Genomic DNA, 24,087 nt, shown 5'->3' on the forward strand with positions numbered 1-24,087 from the left:
GCAACGTCAGTCAGTATAAATTACAGAACAGTAACACACCCTAAACGGTTCATTAAAAGCCGAATTTCTTTTGTTTCTATGTTCTCAACTTTTATTGCAAAGTATATGTTAGTTTTAAAGTAGAAAGATGATTGCAGACTAAAGCTAAAGTAAAATTAGATGTTTATTACGTCTGTTTCTTTTCACATAATTTCGTTGATTAGTTTGTAAAATGTTTTTACCGGTAGTGCCTGGTTCAACTCGAGTAGTTTACGCCTTTATTCCTTGCTCGTTGAATTGAAGCAGAAAATAATTTGAACGACTTATTCAGGGTAGTAAGCATGACATGAGAATCGCGAAACGGCGAAAGATGGCAACTGATATTGTGCGATTGTTAGGCACTCTGTCATTATCTGATGACCCAATTGAAAAACTAGAAGAGTTGAAGACTGTAGTATTTGCTGTTCACCCGTCCGTTCTTGAAAATCATATTGGTAACCTTTCATTTCAACAGTTGTTTACATTGTTAAACACAGAAAATGGGTAAGTACATAATGTGCAAAAATGAAAGTACGTTTTTTAAGTGATGTAAACACGTGGGGTTATGTATATATCCTGCGTTTCTACGCTAATTAATTTATTGGAAAATGCATAATCATTCCGAGGGTGGCGTATTGATGATTCCATCACATGATGTAGGAGAGCTGATGAAAATTATGAAACGTCAGTCATTTATTTCAAAAAATATCATTAACCTGCTAAGGTCTTTGGATTAAAATATGACTCACATATCCCAAACATAATTTCTTAAGATTGAATATTAATTTTTGTTTAAAGTTAGTTTTTGATTTCATTCATGTGTTCACGTTATTAAACAAGGGGAATAACTCTACATAGCTTATATAGTTGAAAATTAATGATCAGCATTTGCTTATAAAAAGTTATATTTTCCTTTCTTATCATGAATCAATATGTATTTGTAAAATATATAATAATTATGTTTCAAAAATATTCTTCTATTCTTTTATATCCATTATGAAGCATATTTTATTATTTATTTCCTATTCTATATCTGCCATGTATTATTATTATTATCAACCATACTTTTTAATATGATTGTTTGCCAGAAAATGTTGGTGGTATGGTTTGCTTTTATTACACTATGAACAGGAATCATTCCCAGAAATTCAGTGTTCATATTTATGTGACTTCAGAAAATTTATAAGCAAGAAAAATATATTAGGTAGGTCTATAGCTTCAGGGTCATGGCAAAAGTGGTAAAATTATTGGGATGGGAGGGGCAGAACTCATTCAAGGGGATATAGAGCAAATTCAGGCCCCTTGGGATTGGAGGGGAAGGACCCATTTGAAAGGCAATAAAGCAAATTCTGTCAAATTCTTATGTAGGAATGGTAGAATTCTGTAACAATTTGATATGAAGCAAGATTTGTCAGGCTGACCCCCTGACAGAAAGGTGAGACCCAATGGACAGGGCTCTCACACCCCATTTTGGGACTGGGGCCCGGGGCCCTTTGAATTGGGAAAAATAATGGTGTTTTCCTTAGAATTGGGAAAACTTGGGGTCTAAATTGGGAAAAAAGATACTATTTTGCATTGGGAATTCGGCCCCAAATCTAGCAGATCGAGAGCCCTGATGGAGAGATAGATATAGTGTTGCATTCATGGAATTCCTTTCCCTTTAGTTTGGATGAAGGAATTTCAGCCAAACAAAGCTAGGTGAATGATATAGGCCCAATGGGCCTCTTGTTTTTGATTGCATAACATGTGCTACATACACGTATAGTTCAAGTCGTTTTCCTTTGTTTAATAAGGTAATTTCTATGACATGTTACAACAACAAAACCAACAGAACTCAGGTGACTGTTAAGGCCGTTTTCCCTCTTGTTAAAGATGTCATTTATCTACGAGGTAGTTATTATGTCATGTTCAGTGTATATTTTATTTGAAATAAACTTTACTATGGCAGGTACAGTACTTTTGAATCATATTTTTTTCTTTAAAAGTACATTATAGATCAAGAATTATATTGTTTTGATTTATGAAAACTAAACACATACCTATTTCTCTGTCAGTACTTCCTTATGTCTTACCAAATAAATCACTTGCATTCCACACTGATACCTAAACAACATAGATTTTGAAACTTCTCGTTTTGACAGATGTCAGAGTTTTAGCAACAACCATGAAAGGCAATTTTATCATTGACACAATTACATCAAACAATTTAAAGATCCTTAACCTATTACCTTGTAGTATAAATTACCCAATCACAGAGTGGATTTCAATTTATAGAATTTTTTTTCAGCGATCAATTGGAGTTATGCTGTGATATCCTTTCACGTCTACTGACTGCCCTTGGCCCATCAGGAGTCCTCAGTCACTTCAACACAGAACTATTACATGGCCTCTCTCACAAAGCTTCATGTGTTCAGTGTCTTTGTCTCCAGCAGGTAACAACCTTTCTCACAACAAAGCTTCATGTGTTCAGTGTCTTTGTCCTCATCAGGTAATGGCCTCTCTCACAAAGCTTCATGTGTTCAGTGTCTTTTTCCTCATCAGGTAATGACCTCTCTCACAACGCTTCATGTGTTCAGTGTCTTTGTCCTCATCAGATAATGGCCTCTCTCACAAAGCTTCATGTGTTCAGTGTCTTTGTCCTCATCAGGTAATGGCCTCTCTCACAAAGCATCATGTGTTCAGTGTCTTTGTCCTCATCAGGTAATGGCCTCTCTCACAAATCTTCATGTGTTCAGTGTCTTTGTCCTCATCAGGTAATGGCCTCTCTCACAAAGCTTCATGTGTTCAGTGTCTTTTTCTCTCAAATCTTCATGTGTTCAGTGTCTTTTTCCTCAAGGTAATGACCTCTCTCACAACGCTTCATGTGTTGTGTTCAGTGTCTCTCTGTCAAAGCTTCATGTGTTCAGTGTCTTTGTCCTAATGGCCTCTCTCACAAAGCATCACATGTTCATCAGGTAAGCCTCTCTCACAACGTCATGTGTTTGTCTCATCAGGTAATGGCCTCTCTCACAAAGCTTCATGTGTTCAGTGTCTTTTTCCTCATCAAGTAATGACCTCTCTCACAACGCTTCATGTGTTCAGTGTCTTTGTCCTCATCAGGTAATGGCCTCTCTCACAAAGCTTCACATGTTCAGTGTCTTTGTCTCCAGCAGGTAACGGCCTCTCACAAAGCTTCGTGTGTTTAGGTTTTTGCAGCATTTTTCTTAGACTGAGATATATGACACTTAGTGCATTGGAAACATGAAAGCAACCTGTAACATATGCCTATTGATTTATAAGGCTTTCAAAATAAAATAATGTTTTTTATTGATTGTTTAATTAGATACCAAATTATATTGATATACTGTATTAACCATGACCAAGTGGACTAATTTGCAAGCAATTCTAAGGATCATAATTGTGTATATAGTTACAGTTTGTTGGAGAGGATAGCCAGGCTTTGGAGGAATTGGTACGACAAGATGATATTTTACACCAGGCCATCCAACTGATTGGATGCGACAGCTTAAATGTCTCTCAGAAGGCCAATAATGTCGTCTCCTGTCTTGGTAACAGCAGTCAACTTTATATGTTAAATTAATGTTTTTTAGAGAGAACTTATCTATCTCTAGTGGTAGGTAGATGCTATTGCGTGTGTCATATAAAATTCAGTATGAAAGATAAAAGGATGGTTGCCATTATGAGCAAAATTCCATCTCAAAATAGAACACTCCATAATATACTTATATTTAAGGTATAAAGGTAATTTAGTTTATGAAGTGTTTTGGAGATGTACATCCTAGTAAAGTAAGACAATGCTATATATATTGAATGCCTTATGTGATGATTCATGACAGCGGGTATAATAGGTAAAAGATTAACTGATATGAAAAACTTTTTTATTTTAATTTCAAAATTACAAACAATTCATATAACAAGTCAGTTTGTGATTCTTCAGAAAATTTACTTCCAGTCTTTAATGTCTTAAAAAAGATATCAACTGTTATCAAATATTACATTCCAGAAAATATCACATCTCTTCCGAAAAATGAAACATTCTATTGAGCAATTTTCGGTGGACTTCATCTATAGCAAGTCATATAAGATTTGAATACACAGTTCCACAATCCTTACAAAAAGTTACAATCTACCTCAAATTGGAATGAAAAACAGGACCTTTTACCAAGTCATTATTGAGCAAAATTGAAGCAATGGTCAACAATGGTGGCATGAAAATTTTAACTGTTATCTATTTTTGTAATCATTATTACTTTGAAAGTACAGGATGGATCTTTCTTAAATTTGGTATGTAGGTTCCTCTTTGTCCCTAGTTGTGCCCATTTGATTTTGATACAGATTAGAAAAACAAAATGTCTGACAGGCAACTGTCTTGGATTTTGCAGTTTAAGATTTCATGATCGCTATTTCTTTGAGGAAATTTTAAGAAAGGATAAAAAGGTAGCAAAAAGATAAAATTTTGAAAGAGCATGTAAAGGTTAAACAATAGTTTGTGCCAAGATTCCTTTGGGATCTCTTGTTATGATTTCAAATCTAACAGAAAGATTGAACTGAACAGCTTTATTTTGTTAAAGGTCATAGCGCCTCCGGTCTAACTGCACTGTACACTTCTACACTACTACAGACATTACAACAGGTGATGGATCGTAATGAAACTGTCCGCTTCAGAGTGTATGAGGTGAGTGGTATACTGACAAAATCCAAAATTCCCCCGAAAAACACCGTAATATGAATACAGAAAGTGAAAGAAATCATTCCTTGTTTCTTGCTTCTTTCCAAAGTGGATTTGTCCAATAATACCCAGTACATACTTGTTAGGGTGCAAAGTGAGTGTTAAATGTGATGTAAGAACTGGGATGGGATTGGTTGCTGTGTTACTAATGTCTCCAACTATAGGAATGTAATTAACATATCTACATTAAATTTTCCATTGTGTATTATGGAAGTACAGTGACACAAAAAAGGGGATATAATGAACTGTCCTGAAGTTTGATAAATATCTTATTGTTTGCCAGCTCCTGGTGAAGATCTGTCAGTTGTCTGTGGTGGCACTCGAGTATACACATGAAAGTGGCATGCTCCAACAGCTGCTGAATGAGGTACACAAGGACGACATCCTGCTCCAGCTCAACTGTATAGAATTGTTATCTGATCTTGCCATGTCTGAGCACTGCCTTGTCTTCCTTGACCAGCAAGGAATCATCAGGAGACTGGACGACATGATCGCTTCCGTCGATACAGACCCAATGGCTGGTCTTCTGCTCCCTGGTATTATTTATATCACTTTTTAATTTATAGATTTTATTTCTGCTTTCAGACATATAAGTGTATTTTGATTTTGAAAATGATTCCTAGATAAGGAGACAGATCATATCAGATCAAAAAGGAAAGCAGGACATTTTACCATAATGAAGAAAAATATATCTGATTTTTTTTCTTTCTTTCCCAGGATATTTGTCAAGAAATCTGTATTGGATGTAATATCTGTAAACCAAGAAAATTGGTTCTGTTCTATATTTACCCTTTAAGTAAGATCTATAGTAGATGTATAGACATATCTGAGTAATTAACATAGTGATGCCTCTATCCTGGTGGCCATTGTCTTCAGGCAGATACGACATTTAAAACATTATCAAGTGTTTGGCTTTAGAAACAGCTGCTGCACCTGGAATGGTTTTTGAAACAGCAACCTACCATGATACTGTATGAGATATGTGGTATTTTCAGGTCTTATCAAGTTCTTTGGAGGCATGGCCAGGTTCCATCCAAAGGAGGTGTGTTCAGAGAAAAGTATCTTCATGAACACAGTATTGGACAACACCAGAAACCCAGCCTTGAGCAACATGGCAATTCAGACAGTGGGTTTCATTGGGAGTACGCCTGAGGGGAAGGTGGCTCTTGACAAATGGGGTGAGTTCTAAGTTTAGTTATATATACTAACTGTGCTAACATGCCTGGGCACTTAATACCATGGTATTCATTTCTTTTCCATATAAAGTGTACAGAACTTAGTCTTAGATGTGAAACTAGACAATCTCTAATGGCAAACCAATTTTATAAAAATCAATAACATAGTCTTTTACATCATCAAAAACCAACGAGGCTCAGTTCTTCATGTTTGACTCAAATGACAAGAGCAGAGTCACATTGGTTGTTGAGGATGAGTCTCTTATTTCAGGTCGTCTGTTAATACAGGTGCAGTTACATTGTAATTAGTATGAAAATGACCAAGGTGATATTTTAAAAAAATAGTCTTAAAATACAACTGATTTGTAAAGACTGGACATCGTAATTGATATGTTTTTAAATTTTCTCTCGGTGTATTTGAATGTCGCAGATATATCTTGTGAGTCTCATGCACATGATTACCTAGTATTCCTATAAGATGCTTTTTGCTGATTTTTTCAACCTTCATTTTGTTGATTTACAACTGATTTACAGTTGATTTTTGTTGATATTTTCTCTGAATCTCCATTCATGTTGCGGAAAACCCGGCAGATAGTTTTAAAGTGAAATAAATTGATGTTTTTGCAGGTGGAAAGCTGTTGTCATCCGTGTCAGATATCGCAGCTGTACTAAGGAATGGTACAACAGAGCTGAAGATCAATGCCTTACAGGCTGTGGAGAGCCTGCTGACACTGAGGGTTTGTGTCGGAGGATAGTTAATATGAGATGATAAGGACATTCAAAATAGAAATAATATTCACCCTTATCACATTATGTAACGTTATGTCACAAGTTCTTAATGGTTATCTAAGCAAGTTGCAATTTTTTGTATAAAATAAAATAATCCAATAAGAAATGAAAAGACTCGCTAAGATGAAAAATTGTTCAACTTGTTTCACATATCAGATGGAAACTCATGTAAGATTCTATATGTACTGTTATCACAATATAATGACAATGTATAACAATGAACTGAATAACTACTACTGAGTGCAATAAAGCTTGGTTATCACACCTGCTCATTGTTAAAGTCTCCAAATATGTTGTATTTCTAAGATGTTTTGGTATAATCTCCAACAGGTTGAGGATCAGACAACAGAGCTACTGATGCTGACAGAAAAGTGGTTTAACCTTCTAAGCCATGAACCACTTCGAACATTATTGGAGATTGTTCAGCAACCATTCACAGATCTCCGCTGTGCAGCTTATCAGGTTTTCATTGCTATGGCAACACAACAGTGGGCACAAGAATGTATGAACAAGTTTCCAGGATTTACAGAGTTCCTTTTAGACAGACTCACAGAGTCCACAAAGGAAGGCAAGGACGGCAAATACACACTAGTCAAAACCCTTGCTGAATCTCCGTTTGCTGCCAACAGTTTTGGAAATCCCTTTTATGTGAAGTTAAAGGCTTATTGTGTTCAAGGACCGTACTTTATTCGAGCCCAGGCTGAAGTGGCTATGGAGGGAGAATAGCTTTCTCTTCATGTTTCATCATATTATGTTGTAGATATAATCTATAGGTATTATCTACACAATGAGTATAGAACACTTTCAAATAACATTTCCACATTGCAGTATTTTCCAACATAAATTCATCTATCATAATGTCACTTTCATTTTTATTTAGGCATATCTTTTTCAAGATAAGCATATTGAAGACTTTGTGTACTAATCTTAGATATGCTTAAAACATTAATATCTATTTGTCAAGGTATATTGGTATGGTGGAAGAGTATGTTATATGCAAATACAATGTACAGTATAATTATTATGTTTTTTGAGCGATAAAGTTTGATTACATTACCAAAAGTACAATGTTCATGAAAATGTACAGTAAGGGGATCATCGTTCATCTGTTACCAAAAGCTGTGGTCTTCCTGGAGAGGTCTGGATACTGAATACTAGAAGCCATATTTGCCTAAAGTCATATCTTTATGCTTGTAAAAGTACTTACATAGCCAATAATCTACTGTGCTAATTTATTACATCTGTCCTGTTGTGCCATGAAAACAGACTGTCTGAATTCATCTGATGAGAAGTCTGCCCCATGCTTGGTATTAAGTCTACTCATATTTATTGCTATGCTAGAGAACTATCAGCAAAGGCCCTTTCACGGACTTGAAATCTGATCAAACTCCCATTTTTAGTTAAAAGTAATGTATTGCCTGTCCATGTCTCCCTCCCTCTACCCCCAATCCCAGGTGAATTGCAGGATATCTGCAATACTTGCAGTTTCATTATTACGCAATGTCATTTCATCATTGAAAACTTTTTCACACAGTAACATCCTGCTATGGGCATTTATCAGGAAACAAACCGGGAATCAGGTTTATTTTTCATAGTATAATACTTCTTCTGAAACTTGTCTTTCAGTAGATTTCCATCATTTTAAGAATGTTACCTGAGGCATTTTTATAAGAATATGTTTCCCCCAACTCCCGTCTTGTTACAGAATAAATATAGTGTATACTGTTAACAGATTTTAATTGCAGTTATCTCCCTTGTCACATATGTATTCTGGAAAAAATACATTAACCATGTTTGTTATTGATGAAGTCATTGTTTCCCAATATCCTGAATGAAAGTGCAAAACCCCCTATGGTTACAAAATCTTAAGACTTGTACCCCAGTTTTTAAGGACTCTCCTACATGAACTGCACCCTCAGTTTCAATATTCATTGGGGAACACTGTGTGACAAGTATCAAGTTTCATGGTGAACACTCAAGTGATACTAAATGTTTAAGATTGGTGAAATAATTAAAAAACAATGAAAAGAAAGTGATTCGATACAGAATATTTTATTAGAATGAAAATTTAGACCTTGTGTAACATAGTTCTATTGAGTTCCTTTAATAAAGGTGATGAATTTTACTTATTTCTTTTTTTTGACTATGATAGAAATTTTCTTTTTTTTGACTATGATAGAAATTTTCTTTTCTATCATTCAAGTTCTAAGTAATACATGAATTTGACTTCAAATTCAGATAATAATGAATGTATACAGAGTATATAAAGTAATGTAAGAGTTCAACAAAATATATGTCTTTGCCTTTTATATGTTTGATGTGTTGACACAACTGATAACTTAATCATAATATATTGATTTTGAATTCATATTGTAATATGTTTTTGAACATTTTAAAACATGTTCCAAATATAAAATCATGATATAGTGCAGTATTACGTATCTACCAGGTAAATGGATGGAGACAGACATTCTTCTTAATTTTGTGAGATACAGCCCATTCTTAACCTTAATGTGTTTGAGAGATTGATCCTGTTAAAATGTTGGAGAAAGTGACCTTATTCAATTGTGTGTGATGGTACATAAGCCTTTTTTACCTCCATGTCTGAGAAAGTTACTTCGTCAGATTGTGACCCTTTTTACCTATGTTTCTGAGAAAGTTACCGTGTCAGATTGTGCGAGATTGTGACCCTTTTTACCTATGTTTCTGAGAAATTTACCGTGTCAGATTGTGCGAGATTGTGACCCTTTTTACCTATATTACTGAGAAAGTTACCGTGTCAGATTGTGCGAGATTGTGACCCTTTTTACCTATGTTTCTGAGAAAGTTACTGTGTCAGATTGTGCGAGATTGTGACCCTTTTTACCTATGCTTCTGGGAAAGTTACCGCGTCAGATTGTGCGAGATTGTGACCCTTTTTACCTATGTTTCTGAGAAAGTTACCGTGTCAGATTGTGACCCTTTTTACCTATGTTTCTGAGAAAGTTACCGTTGTGTCAGATTGTGTTTGCGAGATGTGACCCTTTTTACCTATGTTTCTGAGAAAGTTACTGTGTCAGATTGTGCGAGATTGTGACCCTTTTTACCTATGCTTCTGGGAAAGTTACCGCGTCAGATTGTGCGAGATTGTGACCCTTTTTACCTATGTTTCTGAGAAAGTTACCGTGTCAGATTGTGCGAGATTGTGACCCTTTTTACCTATGTTTCTGAGAAAGTTACTGTGTCAGATTGTGCGAGATTGTGATCTTTTTACCTATGTTTCTGAGAAAGTTACCGTGTCAGATTGTGCGAGATTGTGACCCTTTTTACCTATGTTTCTGAGAAAGTTACCGTGTCAGATTGTGCGAGATTGTGACCCTTTTTACCTATGTTTCTGAGAAAGTTACCGTGTCAGATTGTGCGAGATTGTGATCTTTTTACCTATGTTTCTGAGAAAGTTACCGTGTCAGATTGTGCGAGATTGTGATCTTTTTACCTATGTTTCTGAGAAAGTTACCGTGTCAGATTGTGCGAGATTGTGATCTTTTTACCTATGTTTCTGAGAAAGTTACCGTGTCAGATTGTGCTAGATTGTGATCTTTTTACCTATGTTTCTGAGAAAGTTACCGTGTCAGATTGTGCGAGATTGTGACCCTTTTTACCTATGTTTCTGAGAAAGTTACCGTGTCAGATTGTGCGAGATTGTGATCTTTTTACCTATGTTTCTGAGAAAGTTACCGTGTCAGATTGTGCGAGATTGTGATCTTTTTACCTATGTTTCTGAGAAAGTTACCGTGTCAGATTGTGCGAGATTGTGACCCTTTTTACCTATGTTTCTGAGAAAGTTACCGTGTCAGATTGTGCGAGATTGTGATCTTTTTACCTATGTTTCTGAGAAAGTTACCGTGTCAGATTGTGCGAGATTGTGACCCTTTTTACCTATGTTTCTGAGAAAGTTACCGTGTCAGATTGTGCGAGATTGTGATCTTTTTACCTATGTTTCTGAGAAAGTTACCGTGTCAGATTGTGCGAGATTGTGATCTTTTTACCTATGTTTCTGAGAAAGTTACCGTGTCAGATTGTGCGAGATTGTGATCTTTTTACCTATGTTTCTGAGAAAGTTACCGTGTCAGATTGTGCGAGATTGTGATCTTTTTACCTATGTTTCTGAGAAAGTTACCGTGTCAGATTGTGCGAGATTGTGATCTTTTTACCTATGTTTCTGAGAAAGTTACCGTGTCAGATTGTGCGAGATTGTGATCTTTTTACCTATATTACTGAGAAAGTTACCGTGTCAGATTGTGCGAGATTGTGATCTTTTTACCTATGTTTCTGAGAAAGTTACCGCGTCAGATTGTGCGAGATTGTGATCTTTTTACCTATGTTTCTGAGAAAGTTACCGTGTCAGATTGTGCGAGATTGTGATCTTTTTACCTATGTTTCTGAGAAAGAAATTGTGCGAGATTGTGATCTTTATACCATGTTTCTGAGAAATTGTGCGAGATTGTGATTGTGCGAGATTGTGACCCTTTTTACCTGTTACTGAGAAAGTTACCGTGTCAGATTGTGCGAGATTGTGACCCTTTTTACCTATGTTTCTGAGAAAGTTACTGCGTCAGATTGTGCGAGATTGTGACCCTTTTTACAAAAGTTTCTGAAAAAGTCATCTTTTTCATTTTTGCGAGATGTATCACACCAAGTGGAAAATTCCTATTCTTAGAATTAGGAACACCTACATATCAATGCAAGTGATCAAACTAAAGTTGGTGTATTTTAGCTAGAAGACTACTCAGTATTCTTAGTTGTGTGTCGGTGTATGTTAAATTTTAAGAATTTTCATGAATGAATTTGTTCATTACAACATATGAAATTGCTTATTTCAACACTTACTCATATTATAAAACGTTACATTTAAGTAAATTTGAAAAGTAATTTTGTCAAACAGCTGTTTTTACGCAACTGCCAAATACAGCAAATATACGTCATGTATGTGACAAGTGTATTCCAGCACCAATTGCAGGATGAAAGTTAACATTTGATGAAGACTGTAATTCACTCATTTGTTTAACTACGATACAGTAATGACATTTCCAATAGCATTGCCCCACAAGTATCACTCTAATCACTCTAACCTCTACAAACTCCAGAATGTACAGCCTTTTTTGGATTTAGTTAATTATCTTCTGCTACTCCTCAAGAACTTGAAGCATGGAGTGGATACTGAAAATTTGTATTGCTGCAGTATAAAGAAGTGATGAGATGATAATCGGATATAATCAGTTGTCTAATCTAAGCTCATCTGATGCGATGATTGATAGTAATTCCTCATAATTGATCATGGCTACCTTAATATCATCTTCTTTTTAAGCAAATCAAAATTGATTTTGAAACTGATTTCCAATAACTAGTATGAAAGAATAGGAAAAACACACATTCCAGTCCTGTGCCCTGACCAGGAATCGAGCCCAGGTCTCCATCATGATAATTGATTGGTTCTACAACCAGTCAAAAAGGCATGCTTTGTCAGCTTCCAAGTTACATAGACCGTATTTAACACTGTGCACAATACACACTGACATGCTCCTTTTACACTACTCTCCATATTTTTTTTTAGATTTCTGAAATCTCAACCCATGAATGTAAATAATGCAACCGATGGGATTTTGTAATGTGAAAGAACAGGGGTATGACATTTGTGTGGCCCGCAAAGGAATAGGACCCAGGTTTTCAACCTGATAATCGACAGTCTCTTCCAGAGCAGCCAAAGAAGCATACTTATCAGATGAGTGACAGAAACCGTATTTCACACTATGTACAATATACACTGACCTTTTACACTGACACTAGTATAGAATACATGGTGAACTGTACAAAATGCAAATTCGACACCACCGTGTAGTTAACATATGCACACTCAACAATGAATCTACAGGATGAAATTTACAATTTCTGTATCTTCTTGACATCGGTTCTGGACCGTTATTTATTTAAGACCACTTGTCAAGGCGTACCACATGCACTATTGATCTGCATGACCTCGCAACCAGATAATTTTTGGTTGCTGTAACATGTCAAGTTTCCAGAAAGAATGAAAAATTGTTCTGAGTAAATATTTGATTGACAAATTTGTGGATTTTTTCTTAATGCACAATTTTACACGTCGAACATCTACCAGATATGATGAAATAACAATCAATCCATCCTTGGACGCCAATGTTTTGTTGTCTGTCAAGTGATTGAAAATCAATCAGGAATAATAGGCCACACCTCCTTGCAATTTTTTGACTACGAAAGTCCAAACATGCACATCTTGTATTGGAAAAGTGGTGATTTGTAAATGATCTCTTTTGATGTCTCATTTCCGATTTCAATCGAGTAGCTAATTGTAGACTGACCAATGAAAAATTAATTTCTTTTAAATAGTTTGTGTTATAAAAAAGAACTTGGCCAGGAAATATAGTCCATTTGAGAAAAACAAACAAAACAAAAAAATAAAAACATCAATCGAACCCTTCTGAAAAGGTGCACACATTAACAGATATCCACCATTTTCGCACCATTATTATTATTATTATTATTTATTTTTTTGTCATTACTGTCATTCCTATTCTGATGATGATTTTATGTAATACATGTGTACTTCTGGGTCACTGTAAGCTTTCTTAAGCGTCTCGTGAGATTAAGAGATGTGATCAGAAGCGGGAAGTGCCGTTGCATGTCCGATACACATGTCGATCATTTCAGATGAGCGAATTTGAAATCAAAACTGTTTCTTGGGAAGATACTGGTGTTTCACCAATCGTTTTTTTAAAATAAATATTACAGTACGGACACATTTGAATTATTTTTTGTATTTGTTTGGTTGCAATCTGTTGACATAGTGTAGCTAGCAAGAAATGGTTCTTAGTCCTAAACTAATGCGGAAGTGACTTCCAATGACCAGAGGGCCGTTATATTTATAAACAGCAGGAATCATCATTTTTCACTCATGTGACTGAGTATTCACACTTCTAAATAGACCCAGAGAAATAATTTATTGCATCAAAATGAATAAAATGTGTAACCATTTCTTACGAGTCTGTATTCAACATCTTCAGTATCGAAATGTGAATGTTTGAATTTTCCACTTCTTAAAATATCATGAGGCCAATTACGCATGCGTCGAAAAGACTAAATATCAACATCCGATTGGCATCTGAGGCAGGCGGTGAAATGCGGTGGTGAGACAGATTACCTGCTATGGCAGGACTCCTCGGTTTCCTAGCACAAGTCATGTCCGAGATGTGGGCGCCGGTGGAGGAGCTTAACGGCAGGAGGAGGATTTGGGGGCGAGTAACCAGGTAAAATGATATATGTCTCACCTGTACTTTGAAAAAAGGTCTTACATGTGGTCATCTCTGAGTTAACCTTATGATCTCTTTTGGACGTGCCGATCAGTTATTGACTGTTAAGAGATTGGTGTTAGCTTTATTGTAACTGTAGGGTTAGTACTGTTTTAACAAAAGTCGTCATCTTTTCTCTTTTCCTCTTTTATTAATTGTAAAAATTAATCTGAGGTCGCTGTTGTAAAATAGTTTCGGTTTCGTTTGGGATTTTCATTTCCACTTGTAGAATTTCCCTATTTTCATCATTCCATATTAAATATATATTTACTTTTCTGGTGATAAACATTCATATAGATATCGATTCATGTAAAAGGCCTACAAAAAACTGATACATTTGATCTGGTCTATAGCATGGTTTGCGTTACTTACGTAATTGTATTACATACATTTATAAAGTATTTGCGTAAATCATCATATAAGAAACGAAGATGTTCGGAAAATAGCTTGATATTGAATTAATTAAATTAAAAATATTAACATTGAAATCTTAAAATTGTAGATTAAGAATTGAAGACAATAAGTAGCATTAATAGCATCATAAAATGCAAAGCATTTTAATTATATAACATGAAAGTGATACAGACAACAGGAGGCTCGACCAGTCATGGATAACAGCTGACAATCGATCATGTTAGCATATGTTATATGCTATCAGCTTATGTATTAATACATGTAGTTATATTGCCTATTTTTCATATATTTATATATATATATATATATATATATATTTTAGGAACATGTTTAAAAAGGATATTCACATTATTCCTCAAAATTTTCACATAAAAACATTGTTTTGTTATCGGAAAATAATGAATTAATCAAATATATATTCAAATCCAATTTTCACATGCTTACACTAGCCTCATCATGAGTGTATTGACAAACAAATCTAGGCTATCTTTTTGTTGTTTATAATACAACATTTAATGAAATAAAAATGTGGACTGACAGCCAGACGTAATACTATTAAGTGTAACATCAGGCATAGTTCAGACTTAATAAACATCATACATCTACTTTGAATTGGTAATGACTATCTATCTGCAATTTTATTTTTTATCTTGGTCACGGATGATAATCAGAATTCCTCCCTATATAAAACCGACAGATTCTACTGATCCCAGTAACAGTCAGCATTCAGGCAATGTTTTATATAGTTTACAACACTGCAATAGTTATAACTCATATGTGGATGGAAAGATAAATCATTTTCCTACTAATTTGCATATGTGTTAAAGCAATTAAATGCTGTACGCCGAGTATTTCCAGTCATTTTTCCAAACAACTTTACTTTCCAGCATATTAAAAGTGGCCACCACTATGTGGAAACATTGATTACTCTTTTTAATGTGCACTGTGTTTCTAGTCATTGTGTTTTTAAAAGTGTATTTATACAGATCATAAATGTTAAAAAATGCACTTGAAGAGGTGGCAAACACATAAAATATACATTTGTATTAGACAATTTTATTCAACTTCTTGAACAAGTGTTTGGAATTCAGCAGTGGAGCCAGTGTGAAGGCATTTGACATGTCTGATGAGTTTTTTCAGAGTTATGCCATTTTATTGACAGATATTCAAACTTGGTAATCTTAATCACCAGGACATGAACTATTTTTTCGCTGAATGGCAGTTGCATTTGACAGTATTTGGAAGATAAATGCTTGTTTTATATAACAATCTTTTAAGGAGCTATGCCCTTTGATTTTTAAGCAGCTTTTAATTTATACACAGAACTCTACCCTTATTTTTGTTCACCAATTTTTGTGAAAATTTGTTGGATTTATATGCATCACATCAAATAGTGTATTCGACAACAGATTATTATTTAACATTTCTGCAGAAGAGTTATGCCCCTTGTTTTTTTCTTTTTTTTTTTTCAATATTTTCATCTTGTCCCAATATCTCTTTCCTCAGTTTTCAGCCAATTTTTTAGTCTTGAAAACCACATTATGTGATGTGTTCTCATTAACAGCACATATAAATTCAACAATATTTTAAAAAGTTATTCTCCTTTGTTCTTTTCAGTATCTTAATCTTGTTCAGATTTCTTTCAGTTTTTGAATTAACAGATTAAGGTCTACAATAAGATGAGGATATCCGAACAACATTGTATCCAAATGAAGGGAAAATTTAGATCAAAATATTCCTTTAGTTGGGATAAAGCTGACACTACAAAAAGTAGTGAAAGACATTTATGCAAGGATTACCATAAATACACATAGCATTATTTAAATTTACTAGTGAGGTTAATTGAAACTAAACAGACGACTCAAGGTTAAGGAAGCTGGTAGTTTTGTAAACAGTTTTTGGGCACCAATGAGGAATTTGCAGTACATATTTTGTTTCAGAATTTCTATATTTCAAAATTATATACCTTGGTCCCACTTCAGTCCAAAAGTACAGAAATGTATCAGTATTATCAAAATGACTTAAACATTGGTGTCTGTTGTTTTTTATTAATGATAAGATGTATGACATAATATGCCCTGGTAAAATACTAACCGAAGTATACCACTCGGCTAGAAAGAACTTCTCTTTAGCTGGATTAGTTGATCATCAGACTAGTAAGCCAGGGGTACCGGGTTCGATTCCTAGCGGAGGCATTGAAATAAATAATGATATTAATACATATATTATAATGACAAATTAATATTATTGTGTATTCCTTATGTTAAGTTAACAATTAAAATATTTGCCTTTATTTACGGTACTTATGCATAGATGCTTAATTAGATCACAGACTTATATTAAGTGTTTCATTAATCAGAGTTTTAAAGAAAATATAAATGAATTATTAGAATCAATTTTTTCCCATATACATGCAATAAGGACAAGTTATGATTCAGCATCATGGTTTAATTAAATTATCTCGGTCAACTTTGATGTGAAATTTGTGTATAGGTAGATATCACTAAACACACTTGTGTCATATGCTCTCGCAGCAAGATGCTTAATATACATATCAAAGTGATGTCAGCAGGTGGGTTAGGGGTAACCTGGACTTGAAGTTAGTCAGTGGATTGGTGTAGGTTATGCTTCTTTTGAGTTTCCATTTAAGGACCAGTCAATGAATAAAATGCGGAAGTGCAATCAGATGGTTCATTAATGCATTACTTACCTTTGTGAGACTTGAACGGAGAGTTCTCTCCTTGCAAAATTCCTAAATTTGGTTAGTATTAACTTAATAAAACCACAGGATTGTGTAAAGTATAAAAATAAGAAAATGATCTCCTCCACACATCTAATTAATGCCAAAGTTTACGATGAATTCTGTTACAAATACTACATACTTATTCACATTGTTTCCAGATTTTATAACTGCAGATTAAAATACACAGGTTCATTTTGAGTACAGATATTTGTATTGAAGTATTAGTTCCAATAGTATATCTGCATTTGTAAAGAAATAAGCAGCCTGTGCACTTTGTTTGATTTTACTGAATTTTTCATTAGTTGTCGGTTTGTGTAGTATAAATTAAAGATTGGTCATAATATAAAAGTATAATACAGTCACTAGATTCACAAATTTTGAAAACGTATATTAATCTAGATAGCATCTGCTTGTGTGTTTAGACACCGTCATACAGTACATCGTTGGTCTGCTCAAAAGGGGAAAAAAAACCAATATTGAAAAGGAAAAAAGTCACTTCTCTATGTATGGAGCACTTTAAATGTAACCTACAGAAGTAAGTGTCAATGGAATATATCACATAAGTAGTTAAAAAGCTCACATATCGAACACATGACAGAAGCTTCCTGGTATGTATCTATAGGCTGTTTCAATAACATTATACTTGTGACGTCACAAGGGATACCCATATGGAGGCGATCACCATTGAGTCAAAGGGGTGCATTCCAGATCAATCACAATATCTAAGATATGGAACTTTCCTGGTCTTTTATTGTATAATATGAAGTATTTTATAACTGAATTCAGCAAATCACTCAGGGTACGCTTTAATTTATAATTAAAACATGGTGTATTCTTGATAATTTGATTTGTTATCACCATTTCAATATATATATTCTTTTTTGGGCATGGGATAGGCATTTATTGTATCGCACTGCGGTGCTCAATAAACACAGATTTTAGTAGTTTATGCATACAAATGATCACTTTTATGAAGTACATCTGACAAGGTGATGAAGTAGTATGATACGTCATGTATGTTTGTATTTGGTATCACTGTGTACATTTAGATCTTCAATTAAAGTGCACCTGACTAAAGAATGAAGGTGCTCAATATGACCATTGTATATGTTTTTAGATTTTCAAATAGTTTATTGGTTTTAAATATTTCTATGTTAAGGTATTGACAGTGGCATGTTAGTTGAAATTAAATTAGAGTTTGTCTTAGCTGTTTAATGTTTTGAACAAGAGAAGAATACATGTTCTATCATCTCAACTTACCAAGGAACCGAATGTTTGATTTTTTTTTTGCAGGGATGATATTGAATGAATGATATGCAATGTTTGCTATCTATGAGGTCACAATGTTATGTACCTATGACGTCACAATGTTTACCTAACAATGGTTACTACAGATGTATATTGAACTGTACATTAGTCCTGATAAAAGGATTTATCTACTAATGCTGTCCTAATGGTGATCACCAATAGTCATTAACTCCTGAATTAAGACCTATTATAGCTTTGGATGACGGAGAGCCTTTATCATGTAGATAAAGAAGATAAGGTAACACGATACAGAAAGTTTGACAACATGATATATATAAATACTTACAAGATAACATTACCTTATTATTCACAACAACATTTAACATACAGAATCAACATTAGATGTACACAAATTCAAACAAAAACGGTTTCGGATGTTTCTGTCTCGTCTGTTCTAGGAATGATTTTGGATGCATTGTCACAATGTGTTAAACGTTTAATATATATCTAAATTGATTCACCAATAATGAAGATCAACAACAAAGCATAATTGATCGTAATCAAATGACAAGTCCTTAGTTATAAAACAAACATCTATCACAATTGGAACTCAGTTGGTTAAGAGAATTATTTGCAATGATTAATTTTAAAATCCTGAAAATGATTTATCAGGAAAATGTTCTTCAATTAGCAATACTTAGATCATGCCTTTCACCCTCCAAAGTAAAAGGTATACAAACAGTCTCAAGTGTTCTTTAATTCCATGCTATTTGCAGCTAAAATAGCAAGATTAAAGTGTCTCCTTGACCCCAGGTAAAGGTTTGAAAAGTTTTGATACAAACAGACATGGAGGGATAAAGGGAAAGTATTTTTATCATCCTGAAGGCAAAAAATGTAAAATAAAAACTTTTTAGAACTATTCACTTTGTATCTAAGTTAAATCAATGACATGATTTAGTAAATTACAAGTCTTTTTAAGCAGACATGGCTGTGAATAACTGACAGTATCTTCAAAAAATATTCCACTCGATTATCATATTATTTACCTATTATACTACATATAATGCACATGATAACATTCTCTCAAAGAGTGCATTGGAACTGATAAATAATCTATGATCGATCAGTTTGGACCAAGTAATTAATTCCGATGATCAATTATCGAATTCCGATTTTCATCAATCCACCACAGATCAAGGTAGCAGGAAACAGTTAATTTGCATTTTTCCTGAAATTATTGGTCATGTTTGAGATAAACAGGTATAGCAGTTTGGTTATGAAAAATACATCCTTACATGTATATATATTTATAAACTACCTAATTCCTTCACAACATGACCATGTGAAAACACTCTGAAAATTTCACTTCTGTAGAACTAGTTTTTGGTGCGTGGACACAGATTTGAGACTGCCCAAATAGTAATCTCCAACACAAAGCTAAAACATTTTTATGAAAAAAATGAAACCTCACATTGTCCACTTCAACATAACAAGACCGATTTTAGCAAGGATTTATTTTTGTAAATTTTAATTAAAACCTTTATAATAGGGTATTCTTACGAACAAAATGTCAGCCTTGGCCACACCGAGAAACTGTGTACCGCTACCAAAGGCCAAGATTTGAAATATTTTACTTGCAAAAGTTTTATGATATGATGAATCATTATGGATTTGATGCCTTAGATCTCATAGGTACAAGTATTTCAGTATTTACCATTGTACCTTAAATAAAACATTTTTTGACTGCAATATACTAATTCAACCTTCAGGCCAGGCAAGTTTATGCCATACTGCTGCATTTATCATCCGTTCATCCATTTTTCCATCATCTTTTTCATACTTCTGGTCATAAACTACTTACAGAATTTTGGCCAAATTTGGAAAGAGGCATCCTTAGGGATAGGGGAACAAATTTTATATAAATGATGGGTCTCAAGGAGTCTGAGGGGTGGGACAGAATAGGGGAAATTTTGATAGAACAAATCATTCAAAAACCTTCTCTTCCTGTAGGAATGAATAGATATTTCCCAAATTTAGTCTAAAGTATTGTTGTGTAAAGCAGAACCAGTGGTGTGTAAGTAGAGCAAATTCCTTAAAATTCTACTTCTCCATTTGGAATGATGAGGTATTGCCCAAATTTGGTCAGAAGTATTCTTGAATGAAGGGAACAAAGTTTCTGTTAGGATTGGTTTTCAGTTCCCAAGGGTCCAAAAGGGGAAATTTTGCAAGTGCTTTAAAATCTTATTCCTCCTATAGGAATAAATGGATATTGCCCAAATTTTGTCAGAATTTTTCTTTGGTGAAGGGGACTTAGTTCTGGGAGGGATGGGGAGGTTGGGCCTTTCTTAGATACAAGGATATTGGTCTGAAGCAATTTTTATGAATAGTGAATCTTACCTCCCATTTGACCACAAGGGTGAAACCCTATAAGGAAATTATATCAGAAATTGTTTGTCATATTTGAAATTTTTCATTAAATGGCCGAATAGCTGAATTAGCCAGGTGAGCAATGCAGGTCCCTTGGACATCTTGTTTACCTATAGATTTCCATGTTGGGGATTGCAGAGAACGTCATTACATTTTTGAATTTTCAATGACCTAAATTTGATCATGCTTAGGTTGGGATGGGTCCCAAATAAAGCTCTCTGCCTTTCACCTACGCGGTTCTATCTGGGCCAACTTGAGTGATTGATATAAGCTGAGGGATTGTTTCGCAATTGGTGTAAGATATCAATAAATCACACCTGATATTTGAAATTCATCACTGAATGGGTTTTTTTTCACTGTTATAAAGCAGTTAACTTCCATAAGCTGTTTTGACACCTTTACTTCAGTTTTAATTTCACATTTGAATCATAACAAATTTGGGAGATATGATTTAGCTTACAATATCTGGAAATCTATCACATTGTCACTGGAGCTTTTGTTTATTGTCCACTGGATGACGTTTGTCTCCTGTAACTGATTACATTATCACTATTATTAGACAGTTATATTATCTAAGCATATCATTACTTCTATATCTACATAATATATAGGCTTTTGCCCTGAAGTCAACATTACACAGTAAAATAACACCACACAAAAATTCAACAACAATTCTTCTTACTGGAAACTTGGAGAGGTTGGTGGTAGGAGGAGAGTGGGGGGCTACAATTTTGTGTTATGTCTTTCAGTCTGTCTTTCCTCAATCTTTTCTGGGTCTTTCCCACACTTTTGCCTCAGGAACTTCATACTTGGGGCATGGATTTACCATTGACATGTCTTTTATCAAACTATAGGTCACTCTGACCAATAGTTTGACCTTTGACCCTCATAGAAAAAACCTTGTCCAGACACTATTTCCTACACTAATTTTCACTGTAACTTCATACTTTGGGTATAGGTTCACTTTGATGAGATGATGTGTCATATATCAAAAGTAAGTCACTCTTATCTTAGCCTAGCATGTATAGATGAGTTGCCATGGTTATCTGGTCACTATCCACAGGTTTCTATGTAATGGCCATAACCCATTAATTAATTTAGCAATTTTATTGAAACTTGCTCAAATGATGAAAGTTATCAATGTGTGTAGTTTGTTACATAAGATGTTTTTAGAACCATTACTATGGAAACATGATTGAGGCTTCTGATTGGTCTATATTGAGATATTGTCCAATTATGTAGAAAAATTGATATATAAGGGTATTGAGGGAAGGCAGTTAAAATGGTACCATTTTCAAAAACATCCGATGCCATTTGATTGCTGTAGTAACTACATCTTGGCCACAGTTATAGTTATATTTCGACCTTTGAACTTCATTCAACTTCATTAAAAATCATTTTGTCTGGGCTCTATCTCCAAGACCACTAGTTATTTAAATCCTTTTCCTATATATTGATAAAAACTTTCATTAGCATATGTACTTTATCAAGTTTGATACATTATGTATAATTTGCAGTACTCAATCATGAGAGATATTTGAATATTATCTAGAATTTCTTTGATTTTTATGCATCTGTCAAAATGATTAATTTCATCAAAATTATAAGGGTTATTGTTTGTTAGGACCTATTATAATGCTATTCAAGTTCCATGTTAAGAAACACTATAATGCTGGTACATCTCTTGGTGTACTTTGTCAGACATATTTGTTGTTACATCTCTTGGTGTACTTTGTCAGACATATTTGTTGTTACATCTCATGGTGTACTTTGTCAGACATATTTGTTGTTACATCTCATCATGTACTTTGTCAGACATATTTGTTGTTACACCTCATGGTGTACTTTGTCAGACATATTTGTTGTTACACCTCATGGTGTACTTTGTCAGACATATTTGTTGTTACATCTCATCATGTACTTTGTCAGACATATTTGTTGTTACACCTCATGTGTACTTTGTCAGACATATTTGTTGTTACATTTCTTGGTGTACTTTGTCAGACATATTTGTTGGTACATCTCATCATGTACTTTGTCAGACATATTTGTTGTTACACCTCATGTGTACTTTGTCAGACATATTTGTTGTTACATCTTATGGTGTACTTTGTCAGACATATTTGTTGTTACATTTCTTGGTGTACTTTGTCAGACATATTTGTTGTTACACCTCATCATGTACTTTGTCAGACATATTTGTTGTTACATCTCATGGTGTACTTTGTCAGACATATTTGTTGTTACATTTCTTGGTGTACTTTGTCAGACATATTTGTTGTTACACCTCATGGTGTACTTTGTCAGACATATTTGTTGTTACACCTCATGTGTACTTTGTCAGACATATTTGTTGTTACATTTCTTGGTGTACTTTGTCAGACATATTTGTTGTTACATTTCTTGGTGTACTTTGTCAGACATATTTGTTGGTACATCTCATCATGTACTTTGTCAGACATATTTGTTGTTACACCTCATGGTGTACTTTGTCAGACATATTTGTTGTTACATTTCTTGGTGTACTTTGTCAGACATATTTGTTGTTACATTTCTTGGTGTACTTTGTCAGACATATTTGTTGTTACACCTCATGGTGTACTTTGTCAGACATATTTGTTGTTACACCTCATGGTGTACTTTGTCAGACATATTTGTTGTTACATTTCTTGGTGTACTTTGTCAGACATATTTGTTGGTACATTTCTTGGTGTACTTTGTCAGACATATTTGTTGTTACACCTCATGGTGTACTTTGTCAGACATATTTGTTGGTACATCTCATCATGTACTTTGTCAGACATATTTGTTGTTACACCTCATGGTGTACTTTGTCAGACATATTTGTTGGTACATCTCATCATGTACTTTGTCAGACATATTTGTTGTTACACCTCATCATGTACTTTGTCAGACATATTTGTTGTTACATCTCATGGTGTACTTTGTCAGACATATTTGTTGGTACATCTCATCATGTACTTTGTCAGACATATTTGTTGGTACATCTCATCATGTACTTTGTCAGACATATTTGTTGTTACATCTCATGGTGTACTTTGTCAGACATATTTGTTGTTACATTTCTTGGTGTACTTTGTCAGACATATTTGTTGGTACATCTCATCATGTACTTTGTCAGACATATTTGTTGTTACACCTCATGGTGTACTTTGTCAGACA

At 34.3% G+C, this 24,087-nt stretch overlaps 2 protein-coding genes across 2 annotated transcripts in view; both read left to right on the top strand.

The window, feature by feature from the left end:
* Positions 1 to 332: 332 nt before the first annotated feature.
* On the top strand, positions 333 to 8,836 carry LOC132558071 (26S proteasome non-ATPase regulatory subunit 5-like). Its single transcript, XM_060222598.1, has 8 exons — positions 333 to 522; positions 2,306 to 2,450; positions 3,428 to 3,566; positions 4,590 to 4,693; positions 5,031 to 5,283; positions 5,743 to 5,925; positions 6,550 to 6,659; positions 7,042 to 8,836. The coding sequence occupies exons 1-8, from the start codon at positions 350 to 352 to the stop codon at positions 7,435 to 7,437; spliced, it is 1,503 nt and encodes a 500-aa protein (XP_060078581.1). The 5' UTR covers positions 333 to 349; the 3' UTR covers positions 7,438 to 8,836.
* A 5,093-nt stretch (positions 8,837 to 13,929) lies between these two features.
* LOC132558496 (uncharacterized) overlaps positions 13,930 to 24,087 on the top strand; it is a 42,032-nt gene continuing 31,874 nt past the window's right edge. Inside the window, exon 1 of the mRNA XM_060223064.1 lies at positions 13,930 to 14,030. Coding sequence (XP_060079047.1) covers positions 13,930 to 14,030 — 101 coding nt within the window. The remainder of the gene's footprint in view (positions 14,031 to 24,087) is intronic.

Source organism: Ylistrum balloti, unplaced genomic scaffold, assembly GCF_031769215.1.
Source record: "Ylistrum balloti isolate Yb309-2 unplaced genomic scaffold, AGI_CSIRO_Ybal_v1 Utg369658, whole genome shotgun sequence".
Classification (NCBI taxonomy): Eukaryota; Metazoa; Mollusca; class Bivalvia; order Pectinida; family Pectinidae; genus Ylistrum; species Ylistrum balloti.

Excerpts from the sequence above, each read along its gene's own strand:
- LOC132558071 (XM_060222598.1), top strand. The coding sequence starts at position 350 with ATGGCAACTGATATTGTGCGATTGTTAGGCACTCTGTCATTATCTGAT. Across the intron at positions 4,694-5,030 it reads TCCGCTTCAGAGTGTATGAG|CTCCTGGTGAAGATCTGTCA; the intron begins GTGAGTGGTATA and ends ATTGTTTGCCAG. Across the intron at positions 5,926-6,549 it reads GGTGGCTCTTGACAAATGGG|GTGGAAAGCTGTTGTCATCC; the intron begins GTGAGTTCTAAG and ends ATGTTTTTGCAG.